Here is a 15,349-nt window from a genome sequence, read left to right on the forward strand (position 1 = left end):
CTGGATCATTACCACTTGATCCTAGTGGACAACCTTTATAAAGGTTATCTCTCTCTCCGGAGGACTTGTCTTCTCCAGCATTACACATACAACCTTCTGATGGCACCGCAGGGAAACTAAACACTTACGGCCAGGTTTCCCCATAGATTGTATCTATTCGATTGGGGTCCCAGCAGGCAAAGGAGTCATCTAACAAGCTGCAGTTGTCCAAGGCGGAGAACCCTTTTCATTTCACATCTAGGTCTCCTCAAGCAGTTATTCTTCATTTCTCACTTTCTTTAGATTCATAAAAATGAGCAACAAATCCGGGTGTGATATCAGAGGTCACACGATAGTGGCCGGAGCTGCGACTATTATTAGTGCTGTTTAGTCTGTGGGTCTAATATTGGATAAAACCTCTCTCATGTTCTTGTGATTTTTATTTTTTCGGTTAAACATCCACTTGTTTACTACTACATTGTTGCTGAGAGTATTTTGCTTGTCCTTTAGTTGGGAGTAAATCAGCAAGGTCGCCGGTCCTCTTCTTAATCCATGTTTGTTTTTGTATGTATACCCGGCAATCACATGGGCCTTCTCCATGCCAAGAGTTCCTTTGTGGTGATGGTAATGATGTAAGATAGAAGGTATTGGCGTTTTCACATCGCAGACCTTCATATGGAGAAACAAAGAAGACCATTTTGGATACAAAAGTGAAAGTTTATAACAATATAAGATACAGAAATCCCGGGATTAGCAGTAACACAAAAATGAAACTCCCTTTTACATTATATGATGTTGGTATTTCTGTAGAGGTTTACAAGGGCTATACTTAAATGGTGATCTATGTTTGTGTCATGTATATTGTCATATAATATCCCTGTGCGGTCAACAATTTGTACTGAAATGATCCTAAAACACCCAACAGCACTGCTACTGGATTTAGTGCACCTCATGTGTCCACTAACAATACAGTAAGATCCAGGTATCCATGAGGAATAGATTCCAAGTCTACCTATGGATACTGGAAACTGTGGGGAGCAGCAAACTATTCCTCAAAGCAAGGTGAGCCAGAACCAGACAGCTCTGTGCACTGTATAGTGGCTGGGTCATGCTCTTGTAGGCCAGGTCACTGCACAGTGTATGGAGTCTGCTTCTGACACTGCATACACTGCTTGGAGAATGGCTGATCGCTATGGGTCCTTCATACACTGCTCGGAGAATGGCTGATCGCTATGGGTCCTTCATACACTGCTTGGAGAATGGCTGATCACTATGGGTCCTTCATACACTGCTCGGAGAATGGCTGATCACTATGGGTCCTTCATACACTGCTTGGAGAATGGCTGATCACTATGGGTCACGCATACGCTGCTTGGAGAATGGCTGATCACTATGGGTCCTGCATACACTACTCAGCGAATGGCTGATCGCTGTGGGTCTTGCATACACTATCGCTATGGGTCCTTCATACACTGCTCGGAGAATGGCTGATCACTATGGGTCACGCATACACTGCTTGGAGAATGGCTGATCACTATGGGTCCTGCATACACTACTCAGAGAATGGCTGATCGCTGTGGGTCTTGCATACACTATCGCTATGGGTCCTTCATACACTGCTCGGAGAATGGCTGATCGATGTGGGGACAGGGTGATGGTCCACCACAAATCTTATACTACAGGATTTGTGCAGTTAAGGACACATATTCCCTATGCACCCAGCGATCATATGGAATCAGAAGCTCCCTTAAAGCTTCCTTGTGAATGGAGCCCCGGTGCACTTGCTATATCACTATTGGGAATCTCCAACACCGCCGGCAGCCCCCAGCAATGAATGGAGTATTGGTCACACAAGACACTAGCGCTCCATTCACAAGGGACTTTCTATCCCCCATTCTCTTAATCGCAGGGAGAACATGCAGCCAGACCCACAGAAATCTGACACGTATTCCCTACCCTGACATGTCATATTGTTAGAACTCAATGATCCAAAAATCCTATAAGAAATTTAGTCCATGTTATTTATGTAATGCTGTGTCACTTGGCTGCATTGCCAGCGATCTCTGTCATTCCCAACATTTCCCTGCCAGCATTTCCATCACCATCAGTCTATTAATGTCTTATAATGGAGCCTTGTCAACATCAAGGAGCAGGAAAGTATACATATATACACCCGTGCTGTCCTATAGTTTATCTGTTTGTATTATGAGGTTTCAAAGCAGCTACAGTGTACATTATAATGTTCTGCAGCAGCTGAGGTGTGTATTATGATGTTCTGTAGCAGCTGAGGTGTGTAGTATGATGTTCTGTAGCAGCTGAGGTGTGTACACTCACCGGCCACTTTATTAGGTACACCATGCTAGTAACGGGTTGGACCCCCTTTTACTTCAGAACTGCCTCAATTCTTCGTGGCATAGATTCAACAAGGTGCTGGAAGCATTCCTCAGAGATTTTGGTCCATATTGACATGATGGCATCACACAGTTGCCGCAGATTTGTCGGCTGCACATCCATGATGCGAATCTCCCGTTCCACCACATCCCAAAGATGCTCCTCTATTGGATTGAGATCTGGTGACTGTGGAGGCCATTGGAGTACAGTGAACTCATTGTCATGTTCAAGAAACCAGTCTGAGATGATTCCAGCTTTATGACATGGCATTGCATTATCCTGCTGAAAGTAGCCATCAGATGTTGGGTACATTGTGGTCATAAAGGGATGGACATGGTCAGCAACAATACTCAGGTAGGCTTTGGCGTTGCAACGATGCTCAATTGGTACCAAGGGGCCCAAAGAGTGCCAAGAAAATATTCCCCACACCATGACACCACCACCACCAGCCTGAACCGTTGATACAAGGCAGGATGGATCCATGCTTTCATGTTGTTGACGCCAAATTCTGACCCTACCATCCGAATGTCGCAGCAGAAATCGAGACTCATCAGACCAGGAAACGTTTTTCCAATCTTCAATTGTCCAATTTCGATGAGCTTGTGCAAATTGTAGCCTCAGTTTCCTGTTCTTAGCTGAAAGGAGTGGCACCCGGTGTGGTCTTCTGCTGCTGTAGCCCATCTGCCTCAAAGTTCAACGTACTGTGCGTTCAGAGATGCTCTTCTGGCTACCTTGGTTGTAACGGGTGGCTATTTGAGTCACTGTTGCCTTTCTATCAGCTCGAACCAGTCTGGCCATTCTCCTCTGACCTCTGGCATCAACAACGCATTTCCGCCCACAGAACTGCCGCTCACTGGATGTTTTTTCTTTTTCGGACCATTCTCTGTAAACCCTAGAGATGGTTGTGCGTGAAAATCCCAGTAGATCAGCAGTTTCTGAAATACTCAGACCAGCCCTTCTGGCACCAACAACCATGCCACGTTCAAAGGCACTCAAATCACCTTTCTTCCCCATACTGATGCTCGGTTTGAACTGCAGGAGATTGTCTTGACCATGTCTACATGCCTAAATGCACTGAGTTGCCGCCATGTGATTGGCTGATTAGAAATTAAGTGTTAACGAGCAGTTGGACAGGTGTACCTAATAAAGTGGCTGGTGAGTGTATAAGGATGTTCTGCAGTAGCTGAGGTGTGTATAAGGATGTTCTGCAGCAGCTGAGGTGTGTATAAGGATGTTCTGCAGCAGCTGAGGTGTGTATTATAATGTCATGCAGCAGCTGAGGTGTGTATTATGATGTTCTGCAGCAGCTGAGGTGTGTATTATAATGTTCTGCAGCAGCCGAGGTGTGTATTATGATGTTCTGCAGCAGCTGAGGTGTGTATTATGATGTTCTGCAGCAGCTGAGGTGTGTATTACGAGGTTCTGCAGCAGCTGAGGTGTGTATTATGATGTTCTGCAGCAGCTGAGGTGTGTATTATGATGTTCTGCAGCAGCTGAGGTGTGTATTATGTTGTTCTGCAGCAGCTGAGGTGTGTATTAGGAGGTTCTGCAGCAGCTGAGGTGTGTATTAGGATGTTCTGCAGCAGCTGAGGTGTGTATTAGGATGTTCTGCAGTAGCTGTGGTGTGTATTAGGAGGTTCTGCAGCAGCTGAGGGGTGTATTATGATGTTCTGCAGTAGCTGAGGTGTGTAGTATGAGGTTCTGCAGCAGCTGAGGTGTGTATTAGGAGGTTCTGCAGCAGCTGAGGTGTGTATTATGATGTTCTGCAGAAGCGGAGGTGTGTATTATGATGTTCTGCAGCAGCTGAGGTGTGTATTATGATGTTCTGCAGCAGCTGAGGTGTGTATTATGATGTTCTGCAGTAGCTGAGGTGTGTATTATAATGTTCTGCAGCAGCTGAGGTGTGTATAATGATGTTCTGCAGCAGCTGAGGTGTGTATAATGATGTTCTGCAGCAGCTGAGGTGTGTATTATGAGGTTCTGCAGCAGCTGAGGTGTGTATTATGATGTTCTGCAGCAGCTGAGGTGTGTATTAGGAGGTTCTGCAGCAGCTGAGGTGTGTATTATTAATATACATCAGATGAAGTGTGTATATTAAGGCTTTGCAGAATCAGAGGTTCTGTAATAAGTGAGATGTGCATAATGAGGTTCTGCAGCAGCTGAGAGGGGGCCCCACAATGCAGTTTTTCTTTACATTGTCATGTCTCTTCCACACATTAAATTGTCATCTGTGTATAATTTTGGAGGCAGCCCCTGTACAATCTGAGTCTCCAGCAGTGGTAACACTGTTCTTCCCAGCATGCCCTGAGAGCCGGTCCTGGTCGTTTCACAGCAGTTCACGTGCCACATGTTGGAAGCCTGTGCTGCTGAGGGCGGTCACACACGTTTGTCGTACGCTGCGCGCCCATGGCTGTCCTCCTGTGACTCTGCTGCCAAACAACCAACAATTATGCTGGAGGAAATTTTAGCTTTTTTTCGGCTTTCCTTCAGAGATTGCAGTCATTCGCTTCTGGCATTGAGTATTTTGCTATTTCCAGTTGTTTTAATGTTCGTTCAGGTTTCACTTACTTTCTTAGGATACTTTTTTACCTTAATGTTTTTCTTTACGTTGGTTTCCCTTCCCTGGTAGCTAAGTGCCCATCGGACCAGAACTAAAATAAATAGATTTTTTGAGAATGCTTAGATCTGATTTCTGTCCTGCATCGAGGAGAGTCAATGTAAGAGTCAGTGACGTTCTGGAGACTTCAAGAGTATTAGGTCCTCCTTGTATATGTTACTCTGTCGGGGAATGGGCCCAGAGCAGAGAGACAAGTACCCTGCTGAAGAAAGGAGAAGTCTGGATTTCTCCTAAGGATGACTTTCATGCTACCAAGTGAAGTCTGCTCTCTAGTGATGATACAAGGTTTCCTTAAAGTATCGCTCGGTCCCCTGCGCATTACACCTCCAGGAGCTTTTATGAAGTCCCATTGATCTCCTTCGGCATTAATATAAAGCTGTCCCTTCGTTTGCACCTAAAACATCTTCCAGTCATCTCGGAACATTTTTTACAAGATTTTTAAACATGTCTATGGGAAGTTTTGCCCATTGATCCAGAAGATCATTTGTGATCCTTCCTTTCGGGTAGGAATATTTTCCCCTGAAATGGGGCAATTGGCATGAGCCTTATGGGGATTTTTGCCTTCCCCTGGATCAACACTGTAGGGATTGTAGGGTTATAGGTTGGACTTGATGGACTGATGTCTTCATCCAACCTCATTTACTATGTAACTATGATGTTGGATGAGAGAGTCTGGCTCACAATCTCTATATCATCCTGAAGGTGTTGGATGGGGTTGAGATCAAGGCTCCGTGCGGCCGGTCAAGTCAAGTCCCCTAACCATGTCTGCTGGAACAAAAAGGGCCTTTCCAATACTATTCATGCAACGTTAGAAGCGACAATTTTCCAAAATGTCTTGATATGATGACATTTACAGCTGGCACAATGTAGTCAGACAGGTAATGTAATGGCATTCACCAAATCCAGACGGGTCCATCAGATGCCAGATAAAGAAGTGAGATTAATCTCCACAGAACACTACTCCAGAGTCCAGTGTGTATTGTACTTAAAGGGATTCTATCATTAAAATTGTATTTTTTCTGCCTACCACGTTGGAATAGCCTTAAGAAAGGCTATTCCTCTATCTCCTTCTCTGCTCCGCTGTTCAGTTAAAATCCCAGTTTTCGTCAGTATGCAAATGAGTTCTCTTGCAGCACTGGGGGCGTCCCCAATGCTGCGAGAGAAATCTCCAGTGCCACTTACTGTGTAAGCAGCCATTTTTTTGTGGCTGGCGGGCATGCACAGTCGGCGAGGCCCGAGGCCTAGAAGTTTGAACCCAGCTCTGGAAGAAGACGCGAAAAGAGGCCGTTCCTAAAGAAGATAGAGGCAGCGCTGGAGAGTTCTCTCGCAGCATTGAGGACGCCCCAGTGCTGTTTTGAGTGCTGGGGCCGCCCCAAGTGCTGTGAGAGAACTCATTTGCATACCGATGAAAACAGCGATTTATACCGAACGGTGGCACGGAGAAGAATAGCCTTTCTTAAAGCTATACCTATGTGGTACCCAGAAAAAAAATACAATTTTAATAATAGAATTTAATAATAGAATCCCTTTAACAACACTCCATCAAAACTAGTGACAATGCTTTACGGCAACTATTAGGCCAAAGAAACCCAAGCCATGAAGCTTCTTCTGGAGGGGCACAGTTTTTGTGTTGATGCCAGAGGTGGTTTGTGCTCCTCATTTATTGAGTCAGCAGAGCATCGGCGCCTTTTTCATACTTAGCTTCTCAGCACTTGGTGACCTCACCCTGTAAATTGACATGGCCTGCCAGCACTTTGTGGCTGAGTTGCTGCAATTCTTTCAACTTTCCAATAAAACCACTCACAGGATATGGTGGAATATGTAGGAGGGAAGAAATTTCAGGAAGTGACTTCTTGCAGCGGTAATTCCTATTACAGAACCATTCTGGGATTCAGTGACCTCCAGAGAAACGGCCATTTTGTCACAAAGGTTTGTGAAGGCGACTCCATGGCTAGGGGGAATGGGACTGAATGAACCATCTGAATTCAAAGATTAAAGGGATTCTATCATTAAAATTGCATTTTTTTCTGCCTACCACGTCGTAATAGCCTTAAGCAAGGCTATTCTTCTCCTAACTTTAGATGTCTACTCTGCGCCATCGTTCGGTAGAAATCACAGTTTTCGTCAGTATGCAAGTATGCTGCAAGAGAACTCTCCAGCGCCACCCCCATCTTCGTCCGGAACGGCCTCTCTTCACGTCTTCTTCCAGAGCTGGGTTCAAACTTCTAGGCCTCAGGGCCTCGAGGAAAGCAGACTGCGCATGCCCGCTGGCCACAAGAAAATGGCTGTTTACACTGTAAGTGTAAGCAGCCATTTTCTTGTGGCCAGCGGGCATGCGCAGTTTGAACCGAGAGCCAGAAGCCAGAAGAAGACGCAAAGAGAGGCTGTTCCAGACGAAAATGGAGAGTTCTCTCGCAGCATTTGGGGACGCCCCCTGTGCTGTGAGAGAACTCATTTGCATACCGACGAAAAACGGGATTTCAACCGAATAGCGGGGCGGAGAAGACATCTAATGGTAGGAGAAGAATAGTCTTTCTTAAGGCTATTCCGACGTGGTAGGCAGAAAAATTACAATTTTAATAATAGAATCCCTTTAAGATCTGGGGACCAGTACTTGTGTTACCTGAAAGGCGTTGCTCCACGAAATGAAGACGGCCGGACCTTTCTCCTACTCTCCATTCAATCTCAGCACAGTTTGGTGGTGCTCGGCGCTCTCTTTCACTCCAATGGGAGCAATGGAGATCTCCGGCATCCCATTGAAATGAATAGGAGCACAAAGCCACCAACAGTCCTGGCCACATTCAGCTCGGCTCTTATCTGGATAAAAGTCTTGCCGTCTTCATTTTTAGGAAAACCCCTATAAGACTCTTTTTGCTAAATTCCACCATTAGTCTTTATAAAATGTTAAAAATGCTTCGCTCGACGCCATTTACATCTAAAGCGAAATCAATAATTTTGCCATTTTATTATTGGCAGAGAATAATGTCTGCACCGAAGCCAAATACGTAGTTAAGGTTGGACAGTCATTTGGAGCTAATATGGTGTCTGTTTCCAGTGACAACCAGAAGAATTTTGAAAGCAGTATGAATATCAATGGAACAGCGTGAAATAACCAAGAATCGGCAGAACACCATTGAAGCAAAGTTTATACAACTGCTCTGTGTTTTATCTATTTTTTTACATTCCACTATAAGTATTCCATAGGGGAGGAAAGTGGTATTAGGTCTTTAATAAAGGTATTGTCTAAGATTTTAAGAAAATTTCTTGAGACTGGTATGAAATAAAAACTGAATCCACTGCTGGCGCTAGCGCTGCAGCTCCAGTGGTCACGGCGGCCTATCACTGCCTCATTGTCCACATGCATGCAAGGACAAAGTCTTTAACTGGCTGCAGAGGTCACCGCCCGTCATTGCCTCATTGTCCACGCGTTGTACAAGTCAGCGATAGCTGCACAGATCACTTGTTTGATGGTTGGGACATTATTGCTGGAAACAGATTTAAAGGGGCTCTATCATTAGCTTTTAGTGATTTGAGCTAAACATATGCCTGAAAGGCTATTCGGGCGCTGCTAATCGTCTTTGACCCCCCCCCCCCCCCAACTTTCTGAATTACCTTTAAAACGTATATGCAAAGCAGTCCTACTATGGACGGTGGGCATTCCGTGCACCCCCCGCTTCATAGTTTGTTCATGCCCTCCTCTCTTCTTTGACTTCTTCCTCTTGCTTGGGATTCACAGCCTCCAGCCCGGCGGTTTCGATTTTGCGCATGTGCAGTAGTGCTCCCTCTGCAGCGCTACTGCGCACGCTCCTGCGTCATTATTGTGTAGAGAAATGCTCAGTTTCCCTGAGAACTATGCGAGCGTGCTGCGCATGTGCAGTATGGTTGTGATGTTCTCTACAGAAACATGACGCTGGAGCATGCGCAGTAGCCTGCGCATGCGCGAGATTTCGATCAAAACCGCTGGGCTGGAGGCTGTGAATCGCAAGGAGGAGGAAGTCAAACAAGAGAGGAGGGTGTGAACAAGCTATGATGTGGGGGGTGCACGGAATGCCCACCGTAGGACATATTTGCATATACGTTTCAACAGTAATGCAGAAAAACGGGGGGGGGGGGGGGTTAAAAACGAGCACCTGAATAGCCTATTCAGGCATACGTTTATCTAAAAACCAGAAAATCTAATGATAGAGCCCCTTTTAAAGGAACCTTTCTGGGCTATTACAGGCACTATGCCATCCACAGGTCCTTATGGGCAAGTGGTTTGTGTCCCGGAGACTCGCTGGACTCCTCTCTTAGGTGAGTATAAAGGTTTGAGGTTTTTTTTTTTTCAAAATGTTGCCACAGAGAAAGTTAGGAGTAAGCTACATGGGAGACTATATCACCGTCCCATAAGGACCTGTGAGTGATTTAGGCCCTAAATAGCCAAATTTTTTTTATTTTATACCATTGCCCGCTCTCAGACAATTCCCCTTTACTGGTCAGTATGGCAGGTTTCCATAGATTCTGCCTCTAATATGAACCTAGATTGACCAATTGCTCTAGCTCCATTTGCTGGGGGTAGCAATGCCCTAGGTGCTGCTTGTCAAGAAAAGCCACTTCTATGTATATCTATGTCTTGTGTATTTATATACAGAATAAGATCAGTGAACTGAACCTTTGACCAAGGTGATAGAAAGCCTAGATACAGCTCTGACAAGACATTGTGATGCTATGGGCTCTTTCACACGGGGCAGGAGGGGCAGATTTTAGCGCTTAATCCACGTCATAATCCGCCCCCTCACAATAGAGATCTATGTAGACCGCTAGCTTACTTTTTTTCCGTGAGCGGCATGTTGCGGATTCTGTGGCTCACGGCAGCAACCTCCGGACCAGGCCCATTCATTTGGGCCTACTCCGGAGCGGGAAGCTGCGCCTGTCGGAAGCCGTGACAGTCGTGGCAGGCACATTTTGGCCCTATTCTGACGAGGCTTCCCGCGTCACAATCAGGACCAAAATCCGCCATTCCGCGCCCCGTGTGAACTATCCCTAACACTCCTATTCAGACTCTTCTATCCTGGGACAAAACGATGATCAGGTTGATAAATCCTAATGTAGCTTTCTGAGGCCTCCTCTGATAAAGTTACTAAAGACTTTCTGGGTGATGACACTTCTAATTCACTACCAACTTGACACAAAGACTCCTTGACGTGCCGGATTGGACTTGGGGCTACTTTTGCATTCCAAGTACTGTACTCGCAGTCTGTTCCCGGATGAAAGCCTCTCGGTGATACGATACCCTTGTAATGAATTTCCATCTTAGCTACTAGCACAACCCAATTATCTGTTACCATTTCAATCCAATAGACGAGACTTTTAACACATTTCAAAAGTTTCATCTGCAACCGAATTCCAGTTGGACAAAGATAAAATATTGCTGCCTCTCCTTGTGGAAAAGCATGTAATATCATGGGACGTTTGGATATGAATATTTGTCAGAAGATGTTACAGTTTATTTCAGAATAATGTGGCATCTGATCTCCGTCCAAATCAAACCCACATAAAAACAGAACTATATCCTGAATTAAAAAATCTAGGCCAGCCGGAGAGATGCAAAATAAATCATCTTCAGGACGTTTTTTTTTTTTTTTTTTTTTCTTATGGTTGGTTCAGTTCCACATTTCATATTTTTTTTCTTTTATATTTTCTCCAGAAATATTTTAGGGTTGTATAAATTTAAAGTCAATGTTTCATCAGAAAATCACAAAATTTGTTAAACTGTGTCATGATTTATTAATTTATTTTTAATTAGAATTTTTTTTTTACGTCACTGTCCATGTTTTAGAAAAGCCAACACTGTTCCTGTTCTTGTATTAGCGAGTATATACTTGAGTATATACGGTAATTCTCACAATAATTGCTGCAAAAATTTACTAAATTTACCAGTTTACTAAATTTACTAATAAGAATACACACATTGTAATTCATATTTTTTTATTTTACAGAGAGCTGATAAACAAACCCGAAATATGGACTCTGCCCAGTACGCTGAATTCTGTGAAAGTCGTCAGCTCAGTTTTTGTAAGTTACAGACTTATTAGAACTTGACAAGTCATGATATTTATGTTCCAGATTATGAGATATGGAGTAAATCTCAATACTTTATATCATGGTGTAGAGCCAGAGTTGTGTGTAAAGATGAGCGAGTAGTATTCGATCGAGTAGTTATTCGATCAAATACTACGGTATTTGAAATACTCGGTTGAATACCACGCGGTAAACACAGTAAAATTTCGATTCCCCTCCCACCTTCCCTGGCGCTTTTTTTTGCACCAATAACTATGCAGGGGAGGTGGGACAGGAACTAGGAGAACGAAAGCAGTGGAAAAAACGTATACAGTTGAGATGAGCGAGTAGTGAAATATTTGAAAATTCTAAATTTGATTCGAGTAGACCTCAATATTCGACTATTCGATCAAATACTATTCGCTCATCTCTAGTTGTGTGCACTGATACACTTGTAGTACATCACATCGCTATATCGTTGTTTAATACGTTCTTATGACAGCTGTTAAATCTTGCATACATTATAAAGAAAATTGTAAACTTATTTTCATTCAGTTGGCAGCTGCTTCCATCCACCAACTCAGGGAGAAGTGCAGACTATCGATAGAACTTGTAGGGAAACTGCTATACATTTCAGAATATTGGCCCAAATTATTGTTATTCCTCACATAGACATAGTGTACTATTGATGTATGAAAAGGTAGTTGAAAGGTTAGGTATGTTTTCAGTCCAACACTTCCGTCTTGAGATGTTACTCCACTCTCTATGCCACCCCCTAGTGGAGCAAGATTTCAACAATTTTTGCAAATTTATAAAATGCCGCACTTAGTAAATCCGGTGTTTATCAGCTCGGGAAGCCAGCCACATTTGACTACTTTTCTAAAGCAGAGTGACTGATCTAAAAATGGCAAATGTTGCAAATGTTTAAGCAGATTAGCCCAAAAAGTGACAAAATCCAGAATTCTGGAGTGCAGAGCTTGATAAATTACCCCCAGTGTTGCATGGATTGTTACAGTACTAGTATTATTGTTGTGTCTTGTCGTGGGCCATACACCAGTGTGTCTATCTCATGAGCAGGTAAACACTGTTAAACATTGAAGGTTTCTATTGAATGACCTGACTGCAGGCAAGGATCCTGAAGACCATAGAAAATTAATATAGTAAAAGTATATTGGAACTTGTAAGTTGTAAGATAAATACAAAACAAAATCAGGGATTTCTTTTGTTTTCTATTTTTGCATATATTTTTTTTTTACATTAGTCTCCATCAACCTAGGATAATCAGCAAATTATACTCTATGTATTCCAAAATGGGGGGCACTGAGAAACACAACTCTTCTCAAAAAAACAAATTATAAAACTTATAATGACTGCAATGACTGAGAAAAATAAAAATGGAAAGCTAAAATTTCCAGTTCTTTAATAAACTAGAATTCTGTAACTAAAATTATAATTAAAAAACAGCACAACTGTGTTTTTGTTTGTTGGATATATATTAATAGGAATACTGTAAATCTACTGTAAGAAATAGATGTAGATAACTATTATATTGTTTAACCCCTTCCCACTCCATGCCATGCTATTACAGCGTCCCCAGTGTATAGTTAACGCTAAGCATTGTATCACAGCGCTTTCATGCCAAGGGTACAGAAGCTGTGTCTGTAGAATAACTTTCGGGTCTCGACCGAGACCTAGAATTAGCTGTCAGAGTTGGAGAATACTCTGGCAGCTTAGCCCCTCAGATGCCATGATCAGTAGCTATTGGGTGGTTTAGGGGCACTACCATGGGCCATGATCTGTATTTTAATATCTCTTTCTTAATTTCTATGGGCCTAATCCAGTGATGGCAAACCTTTTAGAGACAGAGTGCCCAAACTGTAACCCAAAGCCCACTAAATTATTGCAAAGTGCCAACATGTCAATTTAACCTTAATACTATGCGGATCCACAATTGTGGACAATGACGGACACACAAAATACAATCATGTGAATGGGGCTTTCAATTATAGAAACAATTTTGTTCCACATTTGGTATAATTTTGAAAAATTAATGTTCACTATTTAGATCGCACAGATCTGTTTTATAGTAACCATGCAATGTTATTATGACCTATAATAATATCACGTCTGCTATATAATCGATACTGTGTGATATAAATAGTAAAGGGCTCCCACTCAGTACAATCTACCGCACAGTGGCCTCCACACAGTACAATCTGCTCCACAATGGTCCCCATACAGTATAACCTGCTCCACAGGGACCCCCCACCCAGTACAATTTGCTCCACAGTGGCCTCCACACAGTATGATCTGTGCCACAGATGGGTGCCCATAGAGAGGGCTCTTAGTGCCACCTCTGGCACCTGTGCCATAGATTCGCCATCATGGGCCTAGTCATACACAATAGGCATAAACAAGGCAAGTCTGTTCTTCACCATGCTTTGTTTTATTGATTGTAATTACCGTAATATAATTTATATACAGGGTTGGTCAACAGTATTGTCACCCCTGCAATTCTGTCAGATAATACACGTTTTCTTCCAGAAAATGATGTACCTTACTTTTTTATTTGTCTTTCTGTCTATTATCTCATTTCATCTCTATTTTCTATCTATATCATATCTATATATATATTTTTTTCAGATACTTTATTCTGTGACTCGCCTCTTTATGTTCACTTGTTATACATTTTAATGTCCTATGTTGGCCTTTACAAAGATCACAAAAGCTCTGTCTATTACTCAGCATTTCAGTGGAAAACAAGTAGTGTTTACAGCGTGTTTTCTACCAGCTCTCTTCAATATGCGCAATGCTATAAATAGCCGTAATTATAGAATTAAGTGAATTGCATATTGTCACATCTATTCTTCAAATAAGTGCCCTGAATAGACCCCGACATACAGCTTTATCTAATAACATGATGACGCCATGATCTGCTTCCCACACACTTACTGTTAGGTTCCTAGAAATACATTGTGGCTAGGATTGTAATGGCTTTCAAATGAGTAAGGACTGACCAAACAGCGGCGAAGTGACTAAGAGCATGGAAAGGTCACAGCAACAGTAGTAAAGAAAGGAACACATTAAACGCGGTCACATGACAAGGACAATGGAGCCTTGTATCAGCTTCAAACCTGTTAATATAGATTCTGATTCAAGGCGAAAATAACATGCGGGGTGTTTTTTTCCCCTCTTTTGTTTCTTTTTGAAAGTTTTAAGAAAAATAAAAAAAAAAGCCTCACTATTTTGTTCTAAATTTAATTCGGCCCTTGGAGCTCTTTGCCGCTTCCATCTGCAAAACATTAAGTGACTGGTACTTGAGATCACAGCGATTCCAGTAAATGAGAGGTTTGTGATAAAGCCATTTTTAAACCTAAAAATTATAATCAAGGCTCCGTATAAATGTAAATAAAAAAAACATAGAAAAAAATATAAAAGAATGAAAACTGCTGAGCTGCGGAACGACAGAGGGCACAGAAATAGCAGCCGTGTCCGGTTTCATGTGTGTCCTCTCTAGGACCAAACGTACATTGCCATATAATGTTGTGTCAAATACAGTTTCTCCGACATTGGGACGTTTAGCCTCATCGATGGATATAGAAAAGTAGAGCTACCTGAATTTTGTGTGCCAGCTAAAGACACAACCGGATTTTGAGTGGACGCCAGGGAGCGATGGCAGCTGTGGTCTGCGTTCCATGTCCACTCCACCACACACTAGCCACTATCCCATGTGAAACATGTGTAATTGTAGTGCACTAAGACATAGGAACCGCCCTCGTGACCACTGTCCGAAAGATAAAATCAGTATGGTGTGGTCATGGGAAATACACTTTTAGTCCAGATTCCTTATTGGAGATTGGGAGTCATTTCTCAGAACCAAATAGGTAAAAAATATTTCTCATTCGTAGTCAAGAATATGGAATCATAGCTGACAGTAACTTTACAGTAATAATTGTATGCAACAAAAACTGGACAAAAAAATAAGCTCTGTTCACACAGACATTTGGATGTTTCTGCATCCTTCTGGTATCTCCTATGCTGGGAAGACCAAGGAGATGGTGGTGGACTATAGTAAACGGAGAAGTGCTCTGACCCCGGTGGAGATCCAAGGGACATGCATTGAGATAGTCAGGACCTATAAGTATCTGGGTGTGCTCCTCAATAATAAACTAGACTGGGCTGATCACCTGGAGGCGCTGCACAGAAAGGGCCACAGCAGACTCTACCTGCTCAGGAGGCTGAGGGCCTTCGGAGTCCAGGGGACACTTCTTAGGGCCTTTTTCAACTCTGTGGTTGCTTCAGCCATCTTTTTCGGTGTGGCCT

At 43.0% G+C, this 15,349-nt stretch overlaps 1 protein-coding gene across 1 annotated transcript in view; it reads left to right on the forward strand.

Annotated features, from left to right (window-relative positions):
* Nucleotides 1–15,349, forward strand: part of SUPT3H (SPT3 homolog, SAGA and STAGA complex component) — a 366,507-nt gene that overhangs the window by 259,653 nt on the left and 91,505 nt on the right. The window contains exon 7 of the mRNA XM_075269245.1: nt 10,966–11,041. Coding sequence (XP_075125346.1) covers nt 10,966–11,041 — 76 coding nt within the window. The remainder of the gene's footprint in view (nt 1–10,965; nt 11,042–15,349) is intronic.

This window comes from Leptodactylus fuscus, chromosome 3, assembly GCF_031893055.1.
Source record: "Leptodactylus fuscus isolate aLepFus1 chromosome 3, aLepFus1.hap2, whole genome shotgun sequence".
Taxonomy (NCBI): Eukaryota; Metazoa; Chordata; class Amphibia; order Anura; family Leptodactylidae; genus Leptodactylus; species Leptodactylus fuscus.